At 41.4% G+C, this 16,894-nt stretch overlaps 1 protein-coding gene across 1 annotated transcript; it reads right to left on the reverse strand.

Annotated features, from left to right (window-relative positions):
- Positions 1–206: 206 nt before the first annotated feature.
- msna (moesin a) lies at positions 207–15,224 on the reverse strand. Its single transcript, XM_084028889.1, has 13 exons — positions 14,909–15,224; positions 7,498–7,581; positions 6,834–6,929; positions 6,414–6,688; positions 6,213–6,296; positions 5,620–5,766; positions 5,411–5,507; positions 5,153–5,316; positions 4,781–4,911; positions 4,519–4,679; positions 4,335–4,427; positions 2,936–3,166; positions 207–2,444 (listed from the first exon to the last, which is right to left on the reverse strand). Exons 1-13 carry the CDS (start codon positions 14,918–14,920, stop codon positions 2,280–2,282), a joined length of 1,740 nt encoding a protein of 579 aa, XP_083885015.1. The 5' UTR covers positions 14,921–15,224; the 3' UTR covers positions 207–2,279.
- Between the last annotated feature and the right edge of the window lie 1,670 nt (positions 15,225–16,894).

Genomic DNA, 16,894 nt, shown 5'->3' on the forward strand with positions numbered 1-16,894 from the left:
TACAGATCCACTGTGGATCCAGGTGTCGTCGACCAAATGTTGTCGACCAAATGTTGTCGAGGTGGATAAACTTTCTGATGGGTGGCATGTCACCCTCATTGAAGACTGAGGATCAGCCGCCACCGTGTGGCTCATTGCAGGATTGCAACTAGAAGCAGGACAGCAGTCATTTTAAATAACAGCAAGGAAATAACCAGGAGAAGAAATACAGTCTGACTCGACTTTTATTCATTGGTGAAAGGAAGACTTGAAGCAGCAAGATCTGATGGAAAACCCGGGCAAGGCACTGTCAATTTAAAATATTACGTTTCAGCCCTTTTTTGATTCAAGACAAAATATTGAGTAGCATCTTTCAACACATTTCTTTTTCACACATGACGACTTGGGTTCAAATTACACTGGATTCGTAAAAGAAGGCCGTCAATACATGGTGCTTCAGGTAGAACAGACAGTGCAGCATTATACAAGTTACTGTCAAAGGCATGGAAAGGTTTCCAAAGTAGCAACAACCGCTTTTTTTTGTAGTTTTTTTTTTGCTTTTTTACATTTCATGGCACAAGAACTACACGCAGCAATGAATACTGTATATCAAAATGCATCTTAGTACAAATGGCAAACGAGAGGAAAATGATTCTAAAATACATTTACTTTGAACTTAGCAAAATAGAGAAAATAAATCTTTCAAACACTAATTTCTAAATATCTGAGAACAAGCAAAACCCTTCATATGTCTGCATGCCAAAACATAGTCAGGAACAATGGCACGAGGAAGTTGTGTTTATGTGAGATGTGAAATGTTTTGGCCTGGTTTAAGATTTCCATTCACAGAGAATCCAGAATCCTCCGTGTTCATCGCCCTGTCAGGGCTTTGGGGCGTCGCTTGTTCCCTCACGTTACTATCACAGCACTGATCTGTTCTATTAGTTTACAACAAAATACTGAATTCAAAATGCTGTTCTGTCCCAACACAAACTGCTACCGTTGACAAGCACTTCTAGATTTTACAATACAAAAATATCCTCGGTGGCGTCTGTTCACCACCGTACACAATTCTATCACTTCTGAAAAAATCCAAATTACAAAATACACACATGTAATTAAATACACACAGTATATCAAAAAAGGGATGCATTCTTGATCGCGCCCATCTGGGACAGTAACGTCTGTCTTGACTCGTTTTGCAAAGGTAAGCTATGGTTTTCCAGTGCATGTTTAATAATATTATTTTTATTCAATGCATCAAATTCCATGATGATTTTTAGAAAGAAAAGTTCTCGTCTGTGAAGAAAACACATGAGCGAGCATGTCAGATTAAACTACAACCTTTAGCTTAACAGGTGACTTTATTTGTCGGCTAGCCAACTTGACACGTTACAACAGTGTAATTCCGTTATGCTTTACTGGTTACATCAATGCAAAAAAAAAAAAAAAGCATCCTCGCAGATTTAAAAAGCAGCGGAATAAAAATAAGGTAAAACTTAAAGTTACAGTAAAATCAACTTCAAACGTCCTTTTATTAAAGTGAATGCTGAGTAACACTGAATAACAGCAACCTTTACACCAAAGTCTTTTTATGTCAAACAGCCTTGAAGATATCCAGAAATAATAATGAAATGAATCTTTAATATCACAAGTGTGAGTGGGATGTAAATACTGTATGATTTGTAACAGTAGGCAGATTCAGAACACACTCAATTGATCGGTAAGTAAAAAATAAGAAAGTAATACTGCTCTGTTAAGGCTCCCTATGTAGATAAGAGTGCATTTGGTTTTAAAACTGCATCTGGGCAAAGGATCATGGGAGAAACATTACCGTCCAGCATGCTGTGAAGAACCGTTGCATGTGTGCAGCAGAAATGTGTCTGCAGGTACGGGTTTCGTTTGGAAATTTAGATTGGTCTCTGAGCCTTTTATTTTATAGTTGTGATACAAAAACGTGATGGAAATATATGAAGAAATTAAAAATGCTTACTCAATGTGTCATGAAATGAGGCGTGAGCCCATTACTAATATGCTACATAAACCCCTCGAGAGGAATGTACTAATAAAATACAGTATGTCCCTTTTCAACCAGTGACTTGCCTAAATTCAAAGTTAGGAATGATAACAAATGGAGTTTTCCCAGATCCATATTTGTACATTGTGCTGTGCTTGTGCAACCATGTCATGTCGTGGATCTGATTTATTTGGGTACAGAGGAGACAGCTTGTGTGAGGCAGGACTGCAGTCCAGGCAGAAAGGCCCAGCCGGGTGGGCTTTTGCATCGGGGAGTGCAGACATCACATGCACTCGAACTCGTCAATGCGCTGTTTGGTGTTTCCTGACCGGATCTGTCTGAGGGTCTTGTACTTGTCTCGTCCTGCCTTCATGTTCTCGGCGTGGATCATGTCGTTCACCGTTTTCTTGGTCTCGTCCCGAGCGTTGGCCAACTCTGAGCTTAAAGCCTGGAAATAGAGTCACCGCAGTATTATTACAGCTACAGCAGCGTGTTCTTATCTTCTTATCGGCTCGTTCTTATCCCCCAACGTGCACATTGTTATGAACTTCTATCTTTGCACGGACTCCCATCATTTTAAAATGGAAGAATCCTTCTCAAAATCATCTTTGTGTTGATTTTATTAAAGAGAAATCAATAAGAGATGGTGAATTCACCTCATCAGTCTACTTCATGAGAAGTGCAAATGTCCCTCATTTTAAGTGCATTCATAAATACCAGTTTGTACTTCAACACTGAAGCTGTAAACTGACATACTGAAGGAAGAAAAAACCCACGTGACTATTTCTTTTTACAGTATGATTTACTTCAACACATGATTTTATTCTAGTTAGCAAATTGTAAACAAAAGCCACTTGTGTCGTATCAGATCAAAATTCTACAATTATCTTTTTCATCTATGGATCCAATAATGTATCTGGTATGTGAGTGCAGACTTACGAGTAGATGTTTCTGCAGACGCTCGTTCTTCTCGGCCTCGGTCATGCGCTCCTCTTCACTGCGGTCCTTGTACGTGGCGGCGTCGGTGAACTCGGCGCTGGCCTCAGCGCTGCTCTCGTCGTTCTCGTCGTGCTCGTTCTCTGCGTTGATGGGCTCCTGAACGTGAACCACCATCACTTTGTTTCTCAGCTCTTCTTTGGTCTTCTCCAGGTCCTCCTGCACCGTGGTGGCCTGAGGGAACGGAGAGCAGCAATTCATTGATGCTAGATTTACGAGGCACGCTACAATGTCGACAGAGAGTCAATGGTTAGTAATGTATTTTAGCATGTTTTTAAGCAATACTGCTTCTACACAGCACCCTGTCTTCACCCAAATCAGCTGGGATCGGCTCCAGCCACCCTGAATACGTTCAGCAGTTACAGCTAATGGATGGCCAAACACATGATCCCGAGGGAAACAAGACAATCCAGCTATAGCTCCTAAGAGCTAAAATTATCAACCGATCAACATAAAATGAATACCACTAAAATAAATCTAAACAATACATTAAAGATCCAATTCAGGTCCTCATGGGGCATAAGCAGTCAACGTGCTGTGAGCAGCTAGGAATAGCAATAATGAGTGAGCCTGGAGTTTCAACTGAAAGTAAGCTGTTGCATGCACAAGGTGGAAACCAGCACTTAGCACAGCAGTCGCTTATAAGACAGAACATCATAATGGTGTAAAAGAGTAACAGGATTTCCTTCACATAAAGACAGCCATCACCACCACCGTCAGCATGAGTCACACTGCCCAGAAAAAAAGGGCTGGGCCTGGCACACGTTTGGGTTTTAACCAAAAAAAGGCAAGAGGCGAGCTGTGAGCTTTCACCCCTCCCTCAGAAACACACAACAAAAAAAACTCAAGAATGTCTGCCCTCGCTGTGTCACACGGCAACATGATCAGCAGAATATCACACTGATCTGCTGACTCATTTCTGCCATGTTCACATTCACTTTTCAAATGACAAAATAGCTGATCACATAACAGGTTTCATTTATGTGGATTTACGTTGCCATGTGAACGTTTAGAAATTGGGTCACAGTAAAATCACTACTTTGTACTCCTTTGCAAAAACATGCCAGTATCTGAAACACAATATAAGCCATTACGGAGAATATGAAGAACAGATATATTTACCCTGAGAGTCACCAACATGTCTCTCAACACATGAAGGCTCTAATGCATGATTTTAGTTTTTACTGACTTTTATGTGTAATTACCTATGAATGCTGTTATGGATGCAAGTCATTTGCATGATGTAAAAAAAAAAAAAAAAAAACTTTTTCAACAACTCCCACTGTGATTAAAAGGAAGGAGACTATTGGGTTAATATGAAAAGTAGTCCCTAAGATCATACCTTCTGTTGCCACTCAACAGCCTCGTCTTCCTTCTTTTTCTTTGCATCCTCCAAGAGGGAAATCTTTGACGTCAGATCAGCCAACTCTGTCGCCTGAAAGGATATTTTCTTTTAGATTTTGTTGACATATGAACCATCATACACACACACATTAATTTATTTTAATTGTTTTTTAATAACTGACCAGGTGTTCTTGGTTCTTCATCTGGTTCTGCGATTGTTGCAGCAGCGCCACCTTTGCGTCCTCAGCCCCCTTCAGCTCAGACTCCAGACGTTCAGCCTCCCCCTGGGCGCTCTTCCTCTCCAGGTCCAGCTCCAGGGCCCTCTGCGTTTGCTCCTCCAGCTCTGTGCGCACACACACAAACACTCAAAAGGTCAGTGTCATGTGGGGGAAAAACATTGTCAACATTCATTACAGCACAACCACAAGCCAACGGGTCACCCACCTTGCTGGGCTTTTTTCGTCTGCTCCTCGATCTGCTTTAATCTCTCCATTAAATCCTCCTTTTCCTTTTCAATCTTTTCCTTTTCCTTCTCTGCAAGTTCTCTTTTCCTCTTTTCATTCTCCAGCAGAGCTCTAATGGAAACAGTACACACCGTGTATTGGATATTATGGAGTAATCATGTCCATATTATATACATTATTTAACACATCCCTGTGATGTGAGAATTAAAATCTCTGTAATCGTCACAAAAAACAAACGGGACCTTCTTGTTGCATGATGCTTTTAAACCAAGCCCCACAGGTCAATATCAAACTGAGGCTATTACATGTCTGGAAGGTTAACAGGAGTACTAGAACAGCTTGTGGCTCTTACCTCTCCATCTTCTTGTGATTCTTCTCCTCCCGAGCCTGAGCCTTCATCTGCTGCACTTCGATGGTGTCGGGTTTGCGGCGGCGCATGTACAGCTCATGGTTGCCCATGCAAAGAGCCAGAATGCGCTTGTTGATCCGCAGTCTCGGCGCATAGAATACAAAGTCCTAAAACATCGAAATGAGGGATTCTTATTAGGAGGGATACATGGAGACGATTTATCAATTTGAACAAGTTGCCTGTTGTCAAGGGTTAACATACAGGTGCTTTCTTGTCAATTGGTTTAATGACAAACTTCTTGTCGTTGAAGGAAATGTTCCTGATTTCACTCCAAGGAAATCCAATTTTGGGCGTCATTCTGTTGAAGACAGTGAAAAAACAAACCTCTGGGTCAGCTGCATTACATTGAACGGGAAATAGTAATGATAACAAACACTTTTCCTAGTAACCATTTTTGTGGAATCACTTACTTGTCATTCTGTTCGTAAATGTTGAGCCCCAAGGCGTCCACTCCCAACCACAGCTCTGTTCCTTTCTTGTTTTTGATGTTGAAGTAGTTGACCCCGTACATCTCCAGATCTTGGGCGATCTTCAGATACTCCATCATGGAATCCTCTCTGTGGACAAATAAGACTTTAACCAGAGCTTCGAGAGAGTGATTAAGGAGCAGTGTTACTTCAAAAACGGAATGCATTATGTATTACTTGTTACTGTCATTTCACAGTAATTTGTACATTATAATATTACTGTATTTGAAATGTAAGGCATTACACTACTATTGCATTACTTTTAAGTTACTCTCACCAAAATAAGTGGAAATCTGGATTTGGCATTCTAAATGTAGCTTATTACGCTCAATAAGGTCGTTACACATCCAGTGGAAGGTGATGTGGTATCTGATTGAGTTAGGCTTAAGGCGAATATAATGGCTCATTGATGGCTCCCAACAACAGGGCTAGAAAGGAGGAAAAACTCGACATGATTTTGGAGAGCGGGCTACAAAAAGATCCACGGTGCTTCTCCCGGTCCTGCTCCTGCTCCCAGTCCGGGAGTCAGCCGTTACCTCATCATGCTCTTGTGCTCTTCGTGCCACACTTGAATCCTCTCCTCCCACTGGTCCTTGTTGAGTTTGTGCTGGTCCAGAACCCTGAGAAGATGAGACACCCGAGTGTCAGAGGTCATATGGAGAAACACGTCTCATACAAACACGCTGACAGTGTGACTTTGACTGCCACGTTGACATGGCGACGTGAACGCGTGTTACCTCTGAGGGAGCAGCTGTTCACTGGACAGGTAGCCCGGTGTGTGAACTTCCTTGTTGTAGTCGGCATACTTGGCCTGCACCGCGTAGGAGGCCAGGAGGACCGCCGTCTCTGGAGGGCAGTAGATGTCGTCATTTAAGATTCCCTCCTTCACCTGCAGGAAGAAGAGCCGCTGCGTGGCGTCCTGGATTAACTCCTCTGTCACATCCTCAGGGAAGAACTTGGCACGGAACTTAAACAGCAGCGGGCTTTCCTTCCTCACATCCTGGGCTGTCACCTAAAATAAAGCGTGACACAGGGTGAGGCGAAGAGGTTTTATTTCTGTAAATAGACTCCAGTTCAACAGAGTGGTTACATTTTGACAAAGAATGTCAAAACAGCATAGTAGACATTGTAGTGAAGCAAAATACAGAGGAGCCTACCTTCTTATTGAGCTTGAGCCATGTAGAGAAACCCTTTGTATCCTGGTATTGGAGTCCAAAGTACCAAACCTCTCGCAGCCCAATGGTCTTAACAACCTGAACATTAGAAAAACAGAAGTATTGTAGTAATGTGGATCCTCATAAAAACATCAGCAAACTCCGCTCTATTACTATGCAGAGGCCATTTGTCACCTGTATGTGTATTGTTGTTTGTTTCATGGACTGTTACAATCAAACAAACACTTTTTGTTAATTAAAAAGGGGTTTTGTTGGAACCACAACACCTAACCCTGCAAGTGGTAAAAACATGTTAGAGAAATATGAAGGCATCCTCATCAAATAAGTCCATGCCGTACACGATTGAAATGTTTGTTGTTGTTTAAATGTATGTTGCTGTATTTTCTAGATAAATCAGGATTAAAGGTGTTACATGTGTTTTTACAATGGCAATATACAATGTATTCCACAATTGTGTGATTGTTATACTTGAAAATAAAGCACACTGCCATTTATCTGCTGCTTATAGCTTCATGTAAGGTTTCACAAATTTAGGGGTTAAACATCCTCACACACACAAACAAACACAATTCTCAGCTTGTGCTTCCAAATGAAAAAGTCTATTACGGTCACATGACACTGTTTACAAGTCATCCATGTTTCATACCTGGTCAAAGAGTTGCTTTCCTGTCGTATTTGGCTGAATGGCGAACTCCAGTTCAGCATCCATCGTAGTGACTCTGACACTAATCTGAGGACGAGAGCAAATTGGAAGAATGAGTGATTTTAAAAATCTAAATCGACATCATTTTGGGTAAACAAATATCTTGCATATATATATATATATATATATATATATATATATATATATATATATATATCCATCCATTCATTCCATTGTCTACCGCTTATTCTGTATTCAGGGTCGCGGGGGGGCTGGAGCCGATCCCAGCTGTAATTGGGCGAAGGCAGGAATATATATATATATATATATATATATATATATATATATATATATATATATATATATTCATGTTTACATCTTTGAACTGTTAAAATTCACCGATCAATCCATAACTTCTGTTTTAGCTTTTTAGCATTCATCCATTTCCATTTATAACCGACTCTCCACACACAGACATCTAACATAAGAAAGCTGTGTCACAAACAGTCAACGCTGAAGTGTCAATCTTTGGATTGACTTTGATGCTTTACCTGGAAACGAACACCATCTTTCTTTACTTAAACTTACTACGTATAGAATGTGAACATGTCCTACTGTTGCACCCAAATGGTAGCATTAAAAAGGTAAAAACCAGAATACCACGAGAAAAATCAAAAGATGATAAAATGACCAATAATTTAATCTGATTGAAAATTAAGCTGTTGGAAATGTTTGAATAAACCTGGCTGTGCACAAGCAGCAACGGTGCACCGACAACCCTCAGTGCACACCCTCCACAGGCCGACTGTGAACAAGTGTGAATGACAAACGTGCTAATCCAGCTGCTTCTCAGTATAGAACTTATCTACAGGAAGTAACCACATCCTCTGGTGGCGGCGAGAAACACTGCTGCTGCACACTGAGCTCTCCTGAGAGTCGCTACATCCTGTCATGTATCAAGCAACATGTCAGCTTTCTGACTCAGAATCCAACAAGACTAGACTTTGTTAAGTAGTATGTTGTGTTTATGTTTATGCCCTCTACTGTAAATTACTTTTCTAAATGATTAACTGAACTCAGGTAACACACTTTGTGACAACTGGTTATTTAGCCAGTGAGGCTCTACTTATTTTAGAGCCCTCCATGAGGTTGCGGCAGAGAATACATTCGTTCTGCACTGCGTAAACTGACCATGTAGGCATTTTCCCCCCTCTGTCCTCTAAGAGATGACGAAAACAGCAGCAAGCATGTCTATTGGGAAATAACTGTGCAGGCTGAGGCCCACGCCTGCCCTGAACAACAATGGTATGCATTATTTCCCAGTTGTGGGGCTGATTAGAGTTGCGTTCTTTCCCATTCATGTCAGCAGGACCCCATTTACTGCTCAGGAAACTTGCCCATCTTGTCACTTCCTGTCGTCACCAGCAGAAAGAGTAGTGAAAGCCTATAATCTGGGCCTACACTGAACTCCAACGCAACAGATGCCTCAAGTCATCCGGGCACACCACTCGTTAAACCGACAAGTAATGTTCGATGAACATTTTCTTTTTCATTCAGCACTTTCATTTCCTGAGTCAGACCGGCTGATTCTTCATGAAAAAGGAACTGCTCTCGTACATTTTCAGCCTGGTTCGGGTGTGTCTCTCATGGCCGGAGTTCAAAAACACTTACCACACTATTATTAGCACATGCTCAAAAACACCCCGCTCAGGCCCACGTGTCAAGTTTCCATGACCTATGCTTAACAGTTTTTTTCTCTAACAAGCTACACATTAAGAGGCATATCTAAAGGCCAATTCTGCTACAGTGTTGTATTCGATTTTACTTTTGAAGTTATTGAATCACCTATGTAATATGAAGCTTTTTTCACGTGTTCCACCTCACTGACGGCCTGAAACTTTTGGGTTATTTTTAATATTGCCATTTATTTCATCCTTACTCATACAGCTGTGTCCTGCTACTTCTATTTATCTCCTCTTGTGTTAGCAGAACTCGCCTTTGAGTTATCAAACCAACTCACTAAATAACTAATTCAAAACTTAATTATTGACATGAAACCACATAACAAATTAAAATGATATGTCATAAAAATACATTTGACTTCTTTATTTCAATATACCAGGAATTAAAATCCAATTCACATCTAGTTTCAAGATAAGTGCACTTAGGTGCTCACTTAGGCATCAGAAGTTAACCTGAAAGTGAACTCTGGGAAACACCCTGGGTTCCTTGTTTGGAAGAGGAAGCACTACTGAAACTCATAGAAACAGGTGTGGTTTAAAAAAGTACAGTCACTAAGGTCTGGCATACTTTTGTCTCCCCTTTAAAAAAAATCACCATCTCAGAAAGGAGATACATTGGATAAAAGTTAACTGGGAACCCATGATGACTCAGCGTTCAGTCAGTCAGCACTGTTGCTCCACAGTCCTTCATCCAAAGCCAAGATAGCAAAGAAGCTACCGCTGCATGGTTTCAGAACCAACAGCATCCTTGTGGATGTGGATGACATGATTTGGGAGCATCTCATCTCTGTGAACAATACAATAAAATACAATACAATACAAGGCAAACCCGCCGTATGTGTGTGTGGTCAATGGAGCGTAGCGGGACGTGTCATCACATTTAAAGGCCATCTTTACTGTCACAAACAAAACTATTATACTACAAACTACTATACACGTCGGCTGGCAAATCTGAGTCGTACTTCTGAGTTATGCCATCCACCGCCGTCACACAAAGTCAGCGACGACCCTGAACACCATGTAACATTGGCTCCACCCTGGTAACCACAGCAACGATGCTACCGACATGATATGTCAGAGGCAACCAATGTGATCCAGACAAAATAAATTAACGGTCCAGTCAGCAATATTAAACTGTGAAGTATCTGAAATCTACACTCTGACGGCACACATTTCACAGCTATTAGGTAATGCCGAGCTGATACGGAGTGAAAATGTGATGGGGATGACCAAATTGGTGTGAGGCACAGCATAACAGACTCGTTATGTGATCGCTTGAAGCCAATGATGAAGGGAATCATGTGAAAAGACTCGTGAGCAAAACAACAAGCGTGTTTATATCCTCTGAAAGCCAATACACACATATCCTCCACTGCAGTACTGAGTACAGTGAGGGATACAAGTGTATGCTACAAAAACACAATTGAGATCCCAGTAAAAACCCCGGGTGCAGTGTTTTCTGTAGTCTGTTCTCATCCTGTCTGTTATCCAGATCAGCCTGTGGTCGTGTGCTGGATGTCTCACAGCAGAGTGCTGAATGAACTAACTGGGCGACAGGAAGAGGGAGGACGGAGAAGAGGATGAGGTTTCTTTCTAAGCGGCGGACAGTAAACACAAGGGCAAAGGCTCTTTTAGATTTGGTTCCCACGACCACTTTATAAAATTAATCAAATGTCACAGCCCTAACCCTAACACAGGAACTATAAACTAGCTTTATGGTTGTTCTTCTTTCTGCAACTGCATCGTCTCCAATCACCGTATGTTCACCTGACTTAACGTCACAAACTTGCACACCTGTCATTACCAAATTCATACCGTTATCAGGTCAGGTGCTCATATTCTTGCCAAATTGACCATGTTGCCTGAGCTCTAGAGCGCTTGTTCTCCTCCGTCTGCCTTTATAATCATGACATATTGCCTTCCTTTTGACCCTTGTTATTTGCAAACTGTACCCACATCATGTTGCCAACTGTAAGCTTCCTACTGACCAAGTAAGGACTGTTTTATCCCCACTGGTTTTGTCTGCCAAGTTTGCTTTTGGATTCAAATCCTGTTATATTGTTAAAGATGTATACACAAAAATATATGTAGACCCAACAAAAAGAGTAGGCGGATATAGTATAATAATTGTCTTCTCAAACGTACATATTTATATACCTAATACAACCTTTCATATTCCTAATTCCAGCGTAGTTCAGTCCCTGTAAGATACAAGACGTTGCCTTATATAAAACACAAGCTCTTCAGTTTGCAGAATGCAATATTATGTCGACTAATGCTCCCTTAGTCCCATGCACACAGTTTGAACTCTGCCGCCTTGAAGCTTGTAATAGACACTTTCACTCCAACGAGGGACAAATCATCACAATATCCATCTCACATCATTGTAACATCCAATTGAAATAATATTTTAATGTATATAATAGTATATGATGATAGGCTATGAAAAACATTAGATGAACAAAACAGAAAACATTTGAGATTATTTATTTGATTCCAATGGCAGCTTTAGAAACAGACAAGAGACAGAGGATAATAGGCATATTTTTCAAAGCATAAATAAGAAGTTAACTTACTTTAGATGTCGGATTTTCTCACAACCTCCGAACAGAAGCTGAACTTGTTATTTGTGTGGGAAAACAGCCCTACAAGTTTTGATTGTAGTTTGTGCACCACCTCTACAAGAAGTTAATCTGCTCTGCTATGTGCACTACAGTCTCATTTAATCCCATGCTTGCATACCGCTGGGTCTTTCCAATTACCATAGCCACACTTGTTAAAGTCCTCCTATCGAAACAGCATCTGTCCTGATTTCTACAGAACGGGCTAAAATGGTAAGTTTTGTGTTATCATGATAACAACAATAAGCTGTTTCTGTATTTGAGATTAATACAGTGTTAATATGATTAATACTTTATTAACAAGTTGTAATCATATTTTTTAATAACTCGGTTCAATAACAGGCTGGTTGTCTGTTGTATTTTATGTTCAAAGAGCAAGTAGAGAGCAAACTGTTGTTCAACAATACAGTCAGTAAACTTTAAAAATAACTTGGGACTTAATGCCTTGGGAAATAGCATATTTAAAATATAATTTGCAAATGCAAATTGGGTAGGTTTAGTGGAAAAGCAGATAATTAGCTACAACACCAACACATCACAAACATCAGCAAACATCTATACAATCTAAAAGTAAAACTAACATCAGCGAATGTGAAACAACACTGATAAACACAGACCTACAGTAAGTTCCTGAACTTGTTGCACTTCTGCAATGCAATCTAAAGTGGAGCATGGCATCTGAGGATCGCTCGGGGAAAGCAGGGAGGAGATCAGCTAGACCGTGATTTGAAAGTCCTTATAAGGCAGGAAATTACCAGAGAGGAACTGATGTAAGGGCAGAAACCTTGAGTCACATCACGACTTCCTTGGGAAACTTAAGCAAGAGGAGTTTCTCAAAAATCTCAATAATTATTGCTTCTGAGAAATGTCCAGGTTGTTAAAGCTAAATAAAGCAGTTAAAAAAAAAAATCACAGTTTTGAAGGATTATAAAGACTTTTCCTCCGTTCACCGGGTGCAGTGAGCGTCGGATCATTTGCTGAATCAGTTTCCAGCTTCCTTCTTTTATACGGCGTGTCTACTTCATCTTTGCGTGGCGTAGCATGCCTAACTTAAAAAAACAGACCAGAGTGTTACGATACCAGGTCTGGATTTTAACCATTTCATCACTGACATCACCATCCACCAGGTGCAAAGAGGGATCATGGGAGAGGATGAACCTTTTGCTGGATCCACACAAAGGAGACAAAATAACTTCTCTTGGTGGCATCTGGTTTCTATTTTGAATGTTGGAAATATATAATTAATGAATATATAAGCCATATTTTCTAGCATATGCCACAAACCGTTTTGCTCATTCCCTGTTTATTTTGAGGAAATCTCCCTGATGACCATCTATTCTGTCCACTGCTAGTTTCCCTTTTCTTTCCCTGTTTATTATGTACAGGCGAAGGTCTCTACAACACAGCTGCACTCTCTCTGCAGTGTCCCTGTGCGAATGTGAACTGATCGTGACTGCCAAACAGATTATTTAGAGGTCCTTCAGGTCCCCAGCAGTAGCAGCTATACTACAGGCTCCCACCATGTGGCTGTTGAGGCTAACAGTGTCCGCCTACAGAGATTTGGCACAAGGACTGACTAAGCAAAGGACTAAAAATACATATAAAAAGCATAGTAAACACTGAAAAATATGAACAATGTTGATGCTTATCAGCTTTGGTGCAGTGAAGGACATCTGAAAGCCCCCCCTGACTAAACCACAGGATACCGGACTTCTAGGATTCTGGTCAATAATGTTTCACTGATCAAATGTATTCTGAACATAATTTAATAAATAAAAAATAACAATTTAAAGCAACATTTTAGGAATAAATGTGCCAATTTATCGCAGATTACTAATTAATAACAGTTATTAATTGTCCCAATAGCACATTTGACTTGGTTAAAATGGCCCCAGCAAGTTAATTTTAAAATGATGATATAATTAGAGGAATTCCTTTCAGGAAGAGGAGGGCACTCCACAAGTATGTACTTTAAATGCCAGGATGTTACGACATTTTTTCGAGTTGACAGCTGGAAAAAAATACAGAGGAAGTACTCGCAGAAACAATACTGCAGGAAGAAAGCAGCCACAACCTTTGTACTAATCTGATGCCACTCCGAATGAAAAAAACAACCCAACTAAACATAGCTTTGTGATTTAATGAATCACAGACATCTAAATGAGAGCTGCGTCTCTCTCTTTTCGTAACATGAAGTTAATTTTATTGTCATGAGTGTGCATGTGGGCATCACAGCTCAGGACTCTTTATTATCATCTTAATTCAAAAAGCCCAACTCAATTAAAAAGACCAACACAAGCTTTCACTGGAGGCAAACAGAAGAGACGGGTTAGCCTCACTGATGGAGGCGTGAGCCGGAAACCCTGAGGCTGCATGATGCTGCCTGAATAAAACAAAGAGTCAAGTCTGTGTGTGTGGACCATCCTCCTCTTTGTTCACAGCTAACGTTACTGCAGCACTAATCTGAAGCCCTGGTGCTTCTTCGTTTCATATCACAGCTCATGTTTGGGACCCCTTTTCTTAAAGGGCATACAAGCTCTTGTGCCACCTCCCTGTTTTAAGTTTGCCTCCATTTGCTCCCAGATTTGAGCAGCTGGCCTGAGTGACAGGTCGGTCCCTCCTGGTCGGGCTGCCAGAGAAGGAGGCCTAGCTCGTCTGCTACCGCAGCAGGCCACGCAGCTGGGCGCCGACTCCACCGACGTGATTTCAGGCTCCTCGGTGCGGGGAGAAAAGGTCACAGTAACCGAAAACGTGGCGCACTAAGCCGGGCGCCTGAATGAACCGTCTGATTAAAAGGCGCTCATTTTTAATGAACAATCAGGCGGGGGCGCGCACGCGCGCACATCTAACGGAAAGTACCCGGGTAAGCCTCGGGTGAATCCGAGGGGATGTAAAGGGCGTTAAAATACGTAGCACGGATATGATTAGGGTTGTTTTAGCGTTAACGTTTAGTACCAGCTTCAAACAATAAAGTCCCAACTGGAAGTGTGTGGTGATAATAGAGAGGAATGTGTTAGTTTTTACGTGATAACGTTAATGTAATTTTCTTACCGTCTTCGGCATCTTTGCTTTCTTTGTATTTACGTCCGGTTGAAGGTTTTTTCTTTTATAACACAAAAGTTCTTAAATCAGACGAGCGGTTAGCGAGAGCAGCGGAAAACTTTTTCCCATCCGAACAACGGCGCCAATCAAACGGCTTCCCGTCGCGAGGACACGAACGCGACTTTTAGCTGTGACGATGAAGAACCGCTCTCAACGCTGTGCGCGCGACACTATTATTTCTCTGCTTCTTCTTCGTCTTCGTCTTTGTTTCGCCTCAAAGTGAAGTGGACTCGAGCTTGATTTCCTGCTAACGGTACCGCTGACTGCAAGACCACACCCAGGCCGATGACAGGACAGCAGCCGGAGCCAGACAGAGAAAGAGGGTTCAGGCCGGCAGACTCCGCCTGCAGCCGCCGCATCATCATGGCTGCAGTGCGCTGCTGCTTCTCAGCTCCCACACTAACTCATACAGTTCACCAGCACTCACATTAACACTGATCCACGGCTTACTCTGGCCCAGAAATACATAATCTATTACAACACAACATGCAGCAGGCCACCTTTAAGGGTCTGTGCAGTTCACCAGTAACCAACACAAACAATATATGATAGAAACTAATAATACAATTCTGCTGAGTGGTTTAGAGGAGGGGTCTTTTGGGATGAAAACACATTTTCAAGCATATATTTATTTTAAATCATCACACCCAGCATACTACATGTGCTGTTTATGCCATAACAATCTTACTTCATCTGTTCAGTTAATTCATTTCAGTGCATCTGACATTGGTCTGTGTCCTCTTCCAGTTTTGCACCTAAATAATGTGATGTGAAGACAAACACCTGCATCCAGATAAAGAGGATATGATTCAAGTATCAGCACTTTGAGCCCCCTGCTTCATTTAGAATTTGAGAACTTGAGTACAATCAAGTATATATAATTCCTTGGTCATCGCTTTCCCAGTGTCGTTTGAGCTGACCAGCTATTCATGGTTTATTAGGTGGCCTGCTAAAGTGTGATCACTTCTATATATAAGCCAGCGGGAAATAAGGGCAGTAACTTCAGCATATGCAACTTCACAGTTTCACTTCTGCAAAGTTGGGTTATAGTAGGTTGAATGGAAGCTAAAAGAGAAGTCACTGCTGCAGTTATGAGTTTGCAGAGAAGAAACAGACAGAGCTCCAACAGAGGCGAAACCAAAAGTTCTATTTCAAGGGAATTCAGCTTGAGTGGCCAACGTTGAAGCAGAACTAATCATTTAGCTCCATCACACAGTAATAGCCGTTTCATAAAAGGTTTGTTGAACCTGCTGGGAAACATAAAGGCATATGTACAGGAGCAACATAATGTGAGGTGGATAAAATGGAGCATGGTGACTCATCAAACCACACAGCTCCAAAAACCAAAAATATGTGTCTTTACTGCACTAAGAGTAAAGTTTGTAATATGTGCTGGAAATATATAGTAGGCCTATCTGCCTGTAGCTGCTCTGGATACATCTTCCTGCTCAGACCACGTTGCTCAACACCGTTGTCTGTCTTCTTTTCTTTGCGGCTAAAAGGAAATTACACAACCACACATTTGCTCCACAGTGCCCCCTTGCGGATATCGACTTAACTCCTGTTACTTTAGTATGCAAGACCTTCTCCTTAATTTCATTTACAAAATAAAAAAGAATGATTAGATGAAAGAATCCCAGGAGATTAAAGCGGGTGCTTTCATATTCCCAGAGAGAGCACAGCACGGAGACGTTTGCGTGTTGACTCATCCCCACACTCCCAGGGCAGGATGACCTCCCACCGTCTCTGCTCACTGCAGCTGAATCAAAAGGAGGATGGTGTGTAGCTCTCCAAAATCAAGGTTGAGGCTGACCAGACTTGTGCTTGTGTGACTTAAGAGAACAGAACCTGCTATACAATCTGCCACTGCTTGCTTCAATAATTCATAGTTTTGTTTTGTTGGAAGTGAGCATGGGACAAAAGGTCTCATTGGCC

This window comes from Eutrigla gurnardus (assembly GCF_963514095.1).
Source record: "Eutrigla gurnardus genome assembly, chromosome: 15".
NCBI lineage: Eukaryota > Metazoa > Chordata > Actinopteri > Perciformes > Triglidae > Eutrigla > Eutrigla gurnardus.

What these genes read in the sequence shown, in the direction of transcription:
- msna (XM_084028889.1), bottom strand. An exon ending in GAAAGCAACTCTTTGACCAG is followed by an intron (nt 6,930 to 7,497) that starts GTATGAAACATG and finishes TCTAATGTTCAG; the next exon opens with GTTGTTAAGACCATTGGGCT. An exon ending in CTGTTGAGTGGCAACAGAAG is followed by an intron (nt 3,167 to 4,334) that starts GTATGATCTTAG and finishes CCGTTCCCTCAG; the next exon opens with GCCACCACGGTGCAGGAGGA.